Source organism: Myxine glutinosa, chromosome 11, assembly GCF_964187855.1.
Source record: "Myxine glutinosa chromosome 11, kmMyxGlut1.1, whole genome shotgun sequence".
NCBI lineage: Eukaryota > Metazoa > Chordata > Myxini > Myxiniformes > Myxinidae > Myxine > Myxine glutinosa.
Genome location: NC_136271.1, coordinates 101590575 through 101605316, shown reverse-complemented (window position 1 = coordinate 101605316; position 14742 = coordinate 101590575). Strand labels below are relative to the sequence as shown.

Sequence of the window (14742 nt, the reverse complement as noted above, 5' to 3'; positions counted from 1 at the left end):
ATGTCGTCATAATTCGACAAGTACAAAACTTCATCCGATCAAGATGAAATTTCTTGAGCGTCATGTCGGCATAAACTGGTGGAGAAAAAAATAATAATGATGACGTCATCGGTCACGTGGGTTCGGCCGCCATATTTGTTTTAACACAAAAGCCTTAAAAACCACTGAAAATACATCCTGGCGAGGGTTTGCAATCTCTGCTCTTTTTCTTGTTTATATTGTTATATTAATTGTATTAATACCTTTCTCTATTTATTAATTGTTTCAGTCTATCTGTCATTACAGGATTCGCGGTTGTCTTCCTGTGTCTAGAAATAAACATTCATTTCTTAAGAGATACATCACCTGATTCCGACATTCTTCCGCATGTAAACCATTTTGGCAGGATTGATAAATCCCGAGGGTAGACTAAAATTGGTAAAACAAACAACTTTTAAATGACCGGCGGCATGCAGATCCTGACTGAGGGAAGCTGTGTTTTCCATTTGAAATTTGTTTCATTTAATTTGGACATATGCAATGCACATTCCTTTGACTTCGTGGGGGCATACCCACCTGACTTCAGCATACCCATCGACGCAACAATATTATCTGTAGCATTGAAACAAATATACGAACGATTGATCCTCAGGATGAAGATTGGAAGCAACTTGGAAAATGTTTTGTAATGCATGTACATGTCTGCGTGTATATGTATATTCTGTATATATATATATATATATATATATATATATATATATATATATATATATATATATATATATATATTGTCATATTATCACGTCGTCTGCCCTGTGGTTAACACAAACACCGCAAGGTGACGGATATCCGATATGATCTTACTGTCGAGGCGAATGCCCAAAATTGGCGGTCAGTTCATCATGCGCGGGAGAAGGAACCAGGCTGCTTACCTGCACGTCACTCCCAGGGCTTTTACTCAAACCCAAAACACAGAAACGAGACAAGGAAAATCCACAAGACAACAAATGAAATGCAACAATTAATGGTTTAATGAAATAAAACATGGCAAACGGCAAAGTAAAGGCTGAGGTAAAATAAATATTTGCTAGTTTGAGGGACCCTCCACGCTGACACAAAAACAAACAAGGGGGATGATAAAAGAAAATAAATGATTTCTTTTAGTTGGCCGGTACTCAGCTTTGTGTCTCAAAATGCGTCTGGGAGCTTAATGGTCGCGGCAATCCGTTCAGCCACCCGCGCGGGAAATGCTCAGCCACCCGCCAGACGGAAGCCTCTCCTCAGTGAAAGACACATGAAAGCCCGCTTGGAGTTTGCAAAAAAGCACCGAAAGGACTCGTAGACAGTGAGAAACAAGTTCTGTGGGCTTTCATGTGTCTTTCACTGAGGAGAGCCTTCCGTCTGGCCACTCTGCCATAAAGCCCAGATCGGTGGAGTGTTGCAGTGACTTCTGGAAGTTTCTCCCATCTCCACACAGGATCTCTGGAGCTCAGCCAGAGAGACCATCGGGTTCTTGGTCACCTCTATTACCAAGGCCCTTCTCCACCGATGGCTCAGTTTGGCCGGGCGGCCAGCTCTAGGAAGAGTCCTGGTTGTTCCAAACTTCTTCCATTTAAGAATTATGGAGGCCGCTGTGCTCTTGGGAACCTTCAATGCAGCAGAGATTTTTTTGTCGGCTTCCCCAGATCTGTGCCTCGACACAATCCTGTCTCTGAGCTCTGTAGGCAGTTCCTTCGACCTCATGGCTTGGTTTTTGCTCTGATATGCATTGTCAGCTGTGAGACCTTATATAGACAGGTGTGTGCCTTTCTAAATCATGTCCAATCAATTGAATTTACCACAGGTGGACTCCAATCAAGGTGTGGAAACATCTCAAAGATGATCAATAGAAATGGGAGGCACCTGAGCTAAATTTCAAGTGTCATAGCAAAGGGTATGAATACTTATGTCAATGTGATATTTCAGTTTTTTTCTTTTTAATAAATTTTCAAAACTTTCTAAAATCCTGTTTTCTCTTTGTCATTATGGGGTATTGAGTGTAGATTGATGAGGGAAAATATGAATTTAAACGATTTCAGCAAAAGGCTGCAACAGAACAAAATGTGAAAAAAGTGAAGGGGTCTGAATACTTTCTGAATGCACTGTGTATACATATACACATATATATGTACACTTTGAAAACGTGTATAAATACATGTATAAATGCATGTATTAATATATATATATACATATGAAAACGTGTATATATATATATACATTTATTTATTTACACACACACACACACACACACACACACACACACACACACACACACACACACACACACACACACACACACACACACACACACACACACACACACACACACACACACACACACGTCAAAAGGAACAAAAGACGCATGGATGGGAGGGGAAATACACCAGTGACAAAGAACAGTGAACGCAAGCACAAACAAGACCATATACCCATGGAGTAGGAGTGTAGCCACCACATGTGTCCACTCTAAACAAATAACAAAACAGCTACATGCAGCAAATTACAGGTATGTACAATTAAAAAAATGAAATAAAAGCTTTTTGATTGATATTTGCATTTCCCTCTTCAATTCGTGAGTAACTGTTGGTTAATATATCATTTTTCAGAGTGCAGCTGTGCCCCTAATGTGGTGCCCCTCGTAAATTTGGGCAGGCAGTGATTTAGAATTTGTCAGGGTTCCAGCACGCAATCAATGGCCTCCTCTTGAGAAACACCGTGTTATAATTAATGCCCCGAGCAAACAATGCCAACAGATGTATTCCAAAATTTATGTCCATATCTGATGGATGGCACCTGCTTGCAAATCAGAGAGGTAACCAATTTATAGTGATGGATGAAGGGGGAGGGGTGGGTGAAGCTGTGGGAAACAAACTGTGACTAGATAGCCTAATGGAGATTTTGCTACCTCTTAGCTATCCTGTCCAATCCCAATCTATCGTGAGACAGTCTTGTCAAATTTCTGTTTACTGGCAACGGTACCCACCCTACGGGCGGGGCTTCAATTGTGAGGCCCAGATGAAAAGGCAAAATATCAGAAATTGAAGGATTTTATTTTATTTTAAACGATTTATATAAACATCCGTTAAATCATATCACACGCAAATCATCAAAATCTAAACAGTATTTGCAGAATTTCAATAATAGCCGCATCACTGTTCATATCGGTAAATATTATTCCATCGTGTTTGGAAAAACTGGAAAATTGGAAAAATTGGAAATTTTGGAAAATTGGAAAAACAATATAGCCTATTTTACTCCAGGGGGTCCCAGGATTACCCACCCAAAATTTCGTTGTGATCGGTTCAGCCGTTTTTGCGGTACCTGGGAACAGACGAACAGACGGACAGACAGACAGACATTTGGTGAATTATAGTAAGATAAACCAGTTACATGAGCATGGACACGAGCACGACGTAGAAAATAGGTCGGATCTGGATTCAGACATGAACTAAAAGCTTATCGACCTGTTCTTGTTACCGAACCAGCTCATCCACCAAGTTTTGTCATAATCGGTCCAAAACTTTTTGAGATATCGCGATACATGTCGTTTTTGGCCGCATCACTCAATGGTGAAGAATCATTGAAAAGATTCTAGTATCCGGATCCGGATGTTCACCAAAATCTATTGACTTCATCCTCAGCGCATACCCAACCTGTCTGCCAAGTTTCATCCGAATCTGTCCATAATGTTTTGAGATATCCTGTCACTCACAAACAAACAAACAAACAGACAAACAGAGGTGAAAACATAAACTCCATCCATCTTTAGTGGTGTGTTTTGCTCTGTTCATGATTTGATTTTTGATTACCTGCTCACGTCCTACCTTGTGTTTTGTTGTGCGCGCTCTCCTGTCTGAACTCGTACTCATCCTTTTTCGTTTCTGGAATCTCCTTCCATCCTCATGTTGGAATTTTGCCTCACACTGAAATGTTTCACGGAACTCACTCATCAAAACTTGTTGCAACATTCCACATCCGTTTGTGATACATTCTGCACCACAAATCTACTTCTATGTGATGTTATCTGCTCCATAACTCCATAACAAGTTATTGTATCAATATTACATCTTCCATTTCCCCATACACGTCATTCCGTTCATTTTTACGTTGTGGCAATAACTTCCTTTTTGGTGTGCCTCCTTCCGCATCATTGACCCTGGCAGACACGGCAATCGAGAAGGCCTTACATGAGGTTGTGCTGAAGCCCCTAGCACCTTTTTTAAGGATGCGAATAGTTGCGGCACACAAGCAAGATGGGCGAAATGCCAAGCTGTGCCAGGGACTCGCAGAGGCAAGGAAGCAGGCACGGCAGCAGGTACGGCATGGCAGACTCAATCTACCTGGCCCCACCACCGTGCAGCGTGTCCGAACCTGTTTCCGTGCCCTCCAGCGTGCCTACTCGCCGAGGAAGAAGATAGTCTTCTTGCTCCAAGCCTGCAAGATCGTGTATCAGGCGTTGGGTAGCGGTGGTAAAGGTGAGGATTAAACGTGCATTCACCTAGTTCCTTCATCAGCCGCAAACATCATTTATAAATGCCTAAAATGATACTGTTATATATATATATATATATATATATATATATATATATATATATATATATATATATATATATATCAGGGAAAGATTGCAGGTCGATTTCAGCTTTTGCAATCACACAACACAACTAGAACGGCACTCGGTAGAGCGCACAATTTTAAAAAAAATTCTCATATCCGGGTTTGGATCTTCACCAAAATCTAATCAATTCGTCCTTGTCACATAAACAACCTGTTTACCAAGTTTCATCCGAATCCATCCACAACTTTGAGATATCCTGCTCACAGACAGACAAACAAATGAAAAATCACTCATAGAGCGACACTTGGCAAAACAGAACAAAGTAGAATGGCACTCGGTAGAGCATCCTTTTGATCTCAAAAAGAATTGGTGGTTGAATTCAGTGACCTGATATGCAAATCGTCTTCAAAGTTTAAGTTAATTGGATGAAAATTGACAATTTTAGAAACTTGGCCTACGTTGACCTCAAAAATAGTTGTTGGTCGGTTTCAATAAGCTGATATGAAAATACTATTGAGATTTCAAGTCAATCGGATGAAAATTGAGGATTTTGGATAGTTGGGAAAAGTGGTTGACCTTTGGCCGATGTTGATCTCAAAAGTAATTGGTGGTTAAATTCAGTTAGCGATGAAATTCCTATTAAAATTTCAAGTCAATCGGATGAAAATTAAGGATTTTAGAAATTTGAAAAAAGTGGTTGACCTTTGGCCTATGGTGACCTTTTGGCCTATGTTGATCTCTAAAATAGTTGGTGGTTGAATTCAGTTAGCCGATATGAAAATCCTCTTCAAATTTCAAGTCAATCAGATGAAAATTGAGGAATTTATAAATATCACACAAGTTGTTTACCTTTGGCCTATGTTGATTGTTTGTCCTCAAAATCAATAGGCTTATTCCTCATGGCCAACTCTACCATTTGGTGGAGTTTCGTAAAGTTTGGTTTGGTGACGTGTAGGCGATTGACATAAAACAGACAGACAAACAGACAGACACATAAGACCAAAAACGCACAAGGGGGGGGGGATTACGATTTACAATTTTTGCCGATAAACGTGCCACAGTGCGAGTGGTTTACTGTTCCCTGCTGCAGACAGGGGAGGAATTAGTAACCACGGCACAGAATACATTTGTCCCCATTCCCTAACCATACCTCAGGAAAGGAGCGGGTGTTTCTTGTATACGATAATCACTTTAGCACAAGTATTTTCAACAAGGACAAAGTACAACTATCGGGGACGCCTCTTCACGGTGGTTGTACCACCCCCCCCCCCCCTCTCCCCCTCCCACTGCCAATGCAAGTCAGGGTCCAAATCTTTCCCATTCCTCCCTGCTGTCCGGATTCGTCAGGGCAGCATGGTCTTGGTCAGAGTGCCGCTCGGTCCCCATGGACCGGCCCTTTCCCCCATCCCCTCTCTCTATGTCTGTCTCTCTATGTCTGTCTCTCTCTCTCTCTCTGTGTGTCTCTCTTTCTGTCTCTCTGTCTGTCTGTCTGTCTGTCTCTCGGGGATACACCATCGTAGATGTGGTGGATCTCTGAGTCGCTCCTGGGAGATCAATCGGCTGTCTCCATGCCGCGGGCTTGTTCAAGAGAACTGTCCGGGGCTACACAACAACAACAATAACAACAGCAACAGCAACAATAACGACAAATTTTAGGCCCGACTAAATCCGTTTAAACACCCACTCCCTCCTAAAGATATTTATATATTATACAAAGTATGGAGAACTCTTCATCCTACAGAGATTATTTAGAGGTCTACAGAACTTGATGAGACTTGGCTTGACCAGTATATTCAGTCGACTGCAGGCCGAAGACCTCCCTCACCGTGGTGCATTTGGGCCTTTCCGTGCAATCAAGGGGCATTGTAACTCGTGTAAACTTTAAAATTTCGTCTCTCCATCTTCCAAAGCTTTCTCCATCAGTTCGTGATTCACATCAGATGTCCATTCGTCTTTGTCCATGTCCATGTAAAGGAATTTTGTTTTCTGTCCGATCCAATCGTTTAACTCGTTGTCCCTTTTTGTTACGCATCTGTCCAAGGCTGATCGATTTTTGTTCCGTCTTTGCTAGAGACGAGAGACCATGTTTCACTGTCGCACGTCATTCCTGGGAGAACACCACTAGTCAACGTTTCTTTTCAGACGCAAAGGCATTTTCCCTTTTCCTGACTTTTTTTAAATTTTCCCAATGCTCTCCCATCCTGCTCTCCCATCCTGCTCTCCACTTCAATGCATATCGATTCGGACGAGCTGTCCTAAGTAAATGTAATTGCTGGTTTTATTCCATTTTGCAATGATCAATTTGAATCTCTTCCTTATTCGGATAGTGATTGGACATCATTTTTTTTGTCTTTGTCATATCGATTTATTAGTCCAATCTTTTGAATCTCCAAAATGGGCTCTTCCATCATTCGGTCGACAGAACACAAGAGAATGCTCTCCAGAGTTTGTAATCGAATCACAATGTTCTCTTGAGATTCAATACAACTCTTCAGACTTCCTGGATATGCTATGCATCCATTGGGTGACGCACACCGAAGTCGGAGTTACATTTGCGTGTCCATTTCCTGGCTGTTTTTATAAATCATTCCTTTGGCGTTTAGTGCATTTGCTGACATTATGTTCGCAGAGCAGGCAACAGGTGCTGGTAAAGATTTGCCTGGTAATGGCTGTGATGGTGGCAGCAGGAAAAGGGATGTTCTGGCTCACCTGATAAAAAAAGTCAAAAACCACAGATAACTGAACCCTAATTCTAGTTGAACTAGCTGAGCCACAGCACATTTTATCAGGTAGGCCTGAAACCTCCTTTTCAACTTCTTAAGCTATTAAACCACTTAACTCACTAAATTGTAACTCTCAATACTGAACCCCAACCCTTACCCTGACTGAACATTTCATCAGGTAGGCCAAAAACCCAAAAAGCTCATATTATATCTACTAGCAACGGTACCTGGGGCGGGGCTTCAATTGGAAGGCCCAAATGAAAAGGCAAAATATCAGAAATTGAAGGCATTTTTTATTTTAAACTATTTATATAAACATCCGTTAAATCATATCACACGCAAATCATCAAAATCTAAACAGTATTTGTAGAATTTCAATAAAAGCCACATCACTGTTCATATCGGTAAATATTATTCCATCATGTTTGGAAAAACTGGAAAATTGGAAAAATTGGGGAAAATTGGAAACACAATATAGCCCATTTTACTCCAGGGGGTCCCAGGATTACCCACCCAAAATTTCGTTGTGATCGGTTCAGCCGTTTTTGCGGTACCTGCGAACAGACGGACAGACAGACAGACAGACAGACATTTTGTGAATTATAGTAAGATTCAACAATTAACCCACGGTATTATTACTGTAGGACCAGACTTATGTAATGGTGTAATGGTTAGAAGTGTCTGCTCCGAATCCGGGAGGTCCGCGGTTCGAACCCCGGCCGAGTCATAACAAAGACTTTAAGAATGGTACTTGCTGCTTCCTTGCTTGACGTACCGCATTTAAAAAGAGAGAGCACAGACAATCCCCATCGGTTAGCATCCATGGGGAGGAGGAAATTCCTCCTGAGGAAATACCCTGCTGAGTGTGGCGAGAAAAGTGGTGCCACAGTTATGACATTACTGGTACCCAGAGTATCTCCGGAAGTGAAGGCACTTACCTCAAGCTCAGTGTCAGCTCCATTACGAGCCTGAAACCATGTATATAGAAAAGTTTGTGTGGCATTGCGTAGGCCGAACGGCATCAGAAGGAATTTGAGCAGGCCGAAAGGTGTGGTAATTGCTGTCTTCGGGATGTCACCTGGTTCCACGGAAATCTGTTGGTACGCATGCCCGAATCCGTCCGTAACTTTTTGAGATGCGCTATATATCGTTTTTAACGCTACATCTCAATGGTGTCCAAGAATCACTTTAAAAATCTCGTATCCAGATCCGGATCTTCACCAAAATCTCATAAATTTGTCTTTCTCACACACCCAACCAGTGCACCAAATTTCGTCCAAATCCGTCCATATCTTTTTGAGATATCTTGTTCACAGACAGAAAAATAGACACAGGGATGAAAACATAGTTTTTGCCCACAACAGTAAAAATAGGGGCAACGCCCCTGGGCTCACCTGGCAGAACCAGGGAACCACTGGAACCACAAGGGCAACACAACACATAGTTCTGGATAAAAACTCTGGAAATACGTTGGAAATATGCCTGGTGTTGCCTTTACGGTTTAGGTGGCTAGCTTAGGATCTTAGGGTCCTGAGTTTGAGCCCCTGCCGTGCCGTTAACCCTTGAAAAACTGAGCCATGTCACGCATTCTTGGTACTTCGAAACCCATGAAATTGCCTTTCATCTACCACCCTGATTTGTGGATGACTGGGATGCTTTCAGAAACCTGAAACCAAAAATTGACCATAACTTCAAACATCAAGTTGATCTGACGTTACAAAAACATCAAACACTGTTCCCATTAACAAGGAAGAGCTCACATTAACACTTTGCTTTTCCTGTTTTAGAAGAGCTTGGAGCAGATGAACTGCTGCCTTTCTTGTTGTACACAGTGGCATTCTGTGACATGCCGTCTCTTGACCCCGAGGTGGAGTACATCATGGAATTACTTGATCCATCGCTTCTCACTGGGGAAGGTGAGAACACAGGTGTTCACAAATCATCTTAAAGTCCACTTTATGTTCCTGGCACTCAATTTTGATTTCAGTTAGGGACAAGCCCAAATTAAAACTCCAAAAGGAACTATTTTGAGAATACAGTGGAACCTTGACTTACGAGTGCCCCAACTTACGAGTTTTTCGAGATATGAGCCGTCGCTCGGGCGGTTTATTGCTTTGAGATGCGAGCCGAGATCTGAGTTACGAGCTTTCGCCACCCGGTCACGTGGTTATCTTGCCGTGCAAGTACAGTATCTCTGTCGTATAGCGCTGCATTTTTGTTTTCGCATGTTGGTTATTTTGAGTTTACGCCACCAGGTGGGTTCTGGTCACGTGGTTATCTTGCCGTGCAAGTACAGTATCTCTGTCGTATAGCGCTGCATTTTTGTTTTCGCATGTTGGTTATTTTGAGTTTACGCCGCCAGGTGGGTTCTGGTCACGTGGTTATCTTGCCGTGCACGTACAGTATCTCTGTCGTATAGCGCTGCATTTTTGTTTTCGCATGTTGGTTATTTTGAGTTTACGCCGCCAGGTGGGTTCCGGTCACGTGGTTATCTTGCCGTGCACGTACAGTATCTCTGTCGTATAGCGCTGCATTTTTGTTTTCGCATTTTGGTTATTTTGGAAAATTTCATGTTCATGTCGAACATTTCATGTTCATGTTCATGTTTTCATGTTCATGCCATGCCAGGCCACAACTTGTTCAGAGTGCCGGCGATAGCTCGCCTTCTCTTTGTGGAAAACACGGTGAGATCCTTAACATCCAACAACTAATGGGACGCAAACGGGGCGCCCAGTTTAGCGGTACACACATTGATGAATCACCCTGCCTGTGATTCACCCATGACAGGTTATAGCTGGGTCGGGATTCAAACCCAGGCTGGACAGTTTAGACTTTAGAGTCAAGTGTGCGTACCTCCAGTCCAGGCCATCCTGCCAACTTGTATGCTGCATACAGGTGAAATATAAAGCGCGAGATATTTTTATATATACTGTATATTAAAAAAAAAATTGGTGTGGTTTTTGGCGGGCTGGAACGGATTAATAGCATTTCAATGCATTTTAATGGGGAAATTTGATTTGAGAAACGAGCAATTTGAGTTACGAGCTCGGTCACAGAACGAATTAAACTCGTAAGTCAAGGTTCCACTGTATATTGTAGTTTCAAATCGGAGTAGAGTTTCATTATATTTGTTGGTTGGCTAAGCCTTTTCTACAGAATAATCCAAACCACCAAGAGCACACACATACACATGATAATTGTACCGAGTAATTAATAATTGCATTCCCCAAGGATCGCCCAAATGCAAGCCAAAACTAGTGGTGCTCGTACGCGAAAGGAAAAAGGTGGAAAAATGTTCCCTAGTAATTAAAATGTTTATTTACAAATGATTCAGACACGGGGATCATGAGACAACCACACTCGGATGCACCTGGCACACTCAGTCAAACAAATATGGGAGGTAAGACACAAAAAACTCCAAAAAAACCTAACGCTTATGGCACCAAATACCGGACTCGCACAACAAAGGGGCACAGAACAGGTGAAGATTTCTGACAGTCAGGTGTCGATCTCTGTCTGGGCAGCTTGAGCACACTGGGGTCATACAGGAAAGCAGAAGTGAGGTTGTCAGGAGACGAGGGATGATCGAGGACGTAGCGTCCACGTCTCTGCAAAAACTAAATTTCTGTTCGGGCAATGAAACAGAGCAATGTTACCTGTTCAAAGGTGCAACTCTAACTGATCTGTTGTGCACATGCATAGACATGGCCATTATACTCCACAGGGACTACCTCTCCAGCACGTGGCTGGCTGGTCCCTATCATTGGCCACCCACTGAAGTGGGCGGCACTTTTGTTCGTGTCGCCACGCCCTGCATGGCAGATGCTTCAAAAACTATTTCTGCCCCACTCCAGGGCTTCACAACCGACTACGTCACCAACGGCTTATGGTCCGCCAGCCAAACAGCCAGTTAGGATGTCCATTTACAGCATGAAGCGCTGTGTGCCTTTGGTATTACATGTCACAAGTCCTCCACCTGGCCTCACCTGTTACCAGAAGTTTTACATAACAATCTTACCCTATTCTGCTTTACAAAGATGCTCACTGCCTCCTCAGTACTCATGTAACAAGACGACTTAACTCTGACAGTTTCCCTGATAGAAGAGTAAATCTAACTGACTCAACCACACAGTCCTTACTATTCCTATGACGATGGATATGGATAACATGTGCATGTGTGTGCAGTCTTTTCTTCAATCTCTATACAATTCCAGACCCCTGGGACAATTGCCCCAACATTTGCTGCACAACATTATTTGTGGTGTCAACATCACAATAACAACTGTTTGCTACAGCTTTTTAGGCTCGTGGAAGATCTAGGACACAACATAACAAAGGTAACAGCAGGAGAAAGGGGAAACGCCAACAACAGGGCAGAGGGAGAAAGTCGACTGAGACAGACAACCAAGGAATGCAGGTAACCATGAGTGGCAGGGGAGAAAGTAAGGGGTGAACAAGATGGATACATAAGCAAAGTTTTGGCAGGGGTGCGGGGTGGTTTAGCGTATGTAGAAAAGATCATGGTTTAGGATGGGGGATGACTTGAGATGGTGGTGATCAGCTGCCTTTAGGACCTGGAGGGAAGAATGAGATTGAAGAGAGTGTGGAAGGTGGTTCCACAGGTGGAAAAAAGAGGAATAAATGAGTGGAGGTGAGAAGTGGTTCTGGATTTAGGCAGTTTCACGAGGAGGGGGTTGCTGGTGGACCGCGTAGGTCCTGCAGAAAGATACCTGTGGGGATAGAGCATGGAGAGGGCAGAGGTGAAAAATCAGAAATGAGGCGGAAGAAGACAGAGACCACCGACCTGTCAGGTACAGTGAAGTGATAGGCCCATAGACTCGGCTTCATCGCAAGAGATTCCTATGATCTTGAAAGCCTTGGTTTCCACGGCTGAGAAAGACGTGAGGCAGGGGAGCCAGCCGAGAGGGGAGAACAGTACTCCATCAAGCTGTGGATGAAAGCCTTGTAAGTGGATAGGAGCTCAGGTGTGCCAAAGAAGGACTTTGCATGATGGAGGATGTCCAGTCAGCAACTGGCTTTGGTGACCAACTTTGAAATGTGGCTTGCCCAAGAGTGATCATGGCTGAGAGAGACCCAAGAGTTTGAGTGACTGAACCTCTGAGAAGGTTGTTGAGAAAGTAGATGGGAGGGTTGTGGGACATTCCTTTTGGAGAGTGAGAGCGAGTGTGGGATTTATCATGATTGAAAGGCATATTCCAGGTGTTTGACCAGTTTGTGAATTTGTCAAGGTGTGAGGAGAGGGAAGAAGCCGCTGCGTCTGTCAGAAGGATGAGGGATGTCACGGCAGAGAGTGAAGTCATCAGCAAAGAGATAAAGAGGATTTTCCAGAGAGGCATTGAAATCAATGATGAAGATTAGGAATCGGATGGGGCCGAGAACACTACCTTGGGGTACTCCAGCCGTGACAGGGAGAGAAGAAGAAAGGGTTCCGTTGAGAGCCACACGTTGACTGAGTGGAGGAAGTCAGTAATCAAAGAGTGGAGTTGGCCTTGGATTCCATCGTTGTACATTTTGGGGGGCAAGGAAGAATGCCAGACTGTATCGAAAGCTCGAGATATGTCCACAGAGACGGCCCTGATCTCATGTCTGATATTGAGGGCCTCCATCCATTTTTGGGAGAGTAGAAGCAGCAGGTCCAAGCGAGAATGACCAGGTCTGAATCCGAAATGATGATCTTTAAACATAAATCTTCTTGATGGTTTACTAAAGTCTAAATAACCCGATTTTGATCAGGTGATGCAGCTTGCGCACGCACACACACACACACACACACACACACACACACACACACACACACACACACACACACACACACACCGTTTTTGGCACTATCACTCAGTGGTGAAGAATCACTTTAAATTACCCCCCAAAATTTTTTTTTTGTATTCAGATCCAAATCTTCACCAAAATATAATCGATTCGTCCTTGTCAAACACACAATCTGTCCACCAAGTTTCATCCGAATCCGTCCGCAAGCTTTTGAGATACCCTGCTCAAAGACAAACAAACAGACAAACAGGGGTGAAAACATGGCCTCCGTCCACCTTCGGTGGCGTAGGTAATTATGAATGGGACCTACTTTCCCATACGGATTATGTACAAGCAAATCACCCTAAATCCACCTCCCACACCCCATGTTTATCTCATGCAAATTGGACAACGAAGGAATTGAAATGAAGAAAATGAGGGCGAGGGAAACAGAAGATTGTACCTGACATTTGGGAATTTGTTTTTGCCACAAATGGAAAATCGATCATCTTCGACTATACAAGAGAGATGTCTGTCTGTCTGTGTGTCGCCATTTTTCTCAAATGGCTGAAAGGATCTTCGTCAAACTTTCAGAGGCTCATCAGTGAGTGCCTGGGAGTGTTTTAGGCCCCAAATTTTTTTTTTTTGAAAAAGAAAAAAGATCGTTTTTTTGGAGTAAAAAAAAATAATAATAATAAAATAAAATAAAATCACTCAATAGTGCCGAAGCCTTTTAAAATTAATGACAGTTATATACAAGTACATATTTCGCATAAATAAATACAAAACAATCACCAGACATTTGAATACAAATAAATCAAAATTCCAGAAGTGTAGAATTTGGTAGTACGGCTTCTTCTTCTTCCTGATCGGCATCACACTCAACTCAGAAACGTGATGAATGCCACATTCACCCACCGGCATATATATGAAACCCCCTTCCTCTCCTGCCTCCCCCCCCTTACCCTCCCCTCACCCCCTCTTCCTCTCCCCCCATTCCCCCTCCCACCTCCCTCTTTCCCTCCTTCCCCTCTCCCTCCCTCCCCAACCCCCTCCCCCACCCAGCAACGCCGGGTACTTTTGCTAGTTAAACATAAACTAAAGACTTCAATCTATACAGCAACAGCTTGCGTGCCATTCAGATTTCTGTGACAGGTACATTCACCTGCTGTTAAAATGGCCAAAAGGCTTTTTTGGCCGAGCTGTTATAGAAACCATAAAAAAACAACTACTGCACCAGTGTACCTTGTTTGGAGCCAAGTGTGCGGTTCCAATGCGTGAACAGGTGGGTATTACCTGACCACGCTGTACGGAGTCCTCTACATGCTGCGGAGCAGTGAATTTATGGAACAGACAAAGAAGCTCAGCAGTGGAGCTCGGAGAAAACTGCATCAGTGGCACCGCCGCCGCTCGACCACTGGATCTCGGAGCAGTCAGGTAGGTCTTGTTCAGCTTCTCCAAATCCATCTTGTTTGCTTAGTAGGTATAGCAACAGGAAGCAGGTAAAACAAGCGTTACGCCTAGGTCCCCCGTCGGTGAAGTGATGTGAGTTGACAAAGTGGAAGACGCAAGGCGGCCATCTTGGATTTTGACGTGGCGACCCAATTTGCAATAGCGTTCTTCCTTATGCGTAGATACACCCACACACCAGATTAGAAGTTTGTAGTTCCTTTA

General features: G+C 43.3%; 1 protein-coding gene across 1 annotated transcript in view; it reads left to right on the top strand.

Moving 5' to 3' along the window:
• Positions 1 to 14742, top strand: part of LOC137437067 (ras and Rab interactor 2-like) — a 97725-nt gene that overhangs the window by 73697 nt on the left and 9286 nt on the right. Inside the window, exons 4-6 of the mRNA XM_068131417.2 lie at positions 4182 to 4493; positions 9087 to 9215; positions 14354 to 14505. Of these exons, the coding sequence (XP_067987518.2) occupies positions 4182 to 4493; positions 9087 to 9215; positions 14354 to 14505 (593 nt within the window). The remainder of the gene's footprint in view (positions 1 to 4181; positions 4494 to 9086; positions 9216 to 14353; positions 14506 to 14742) is intronic.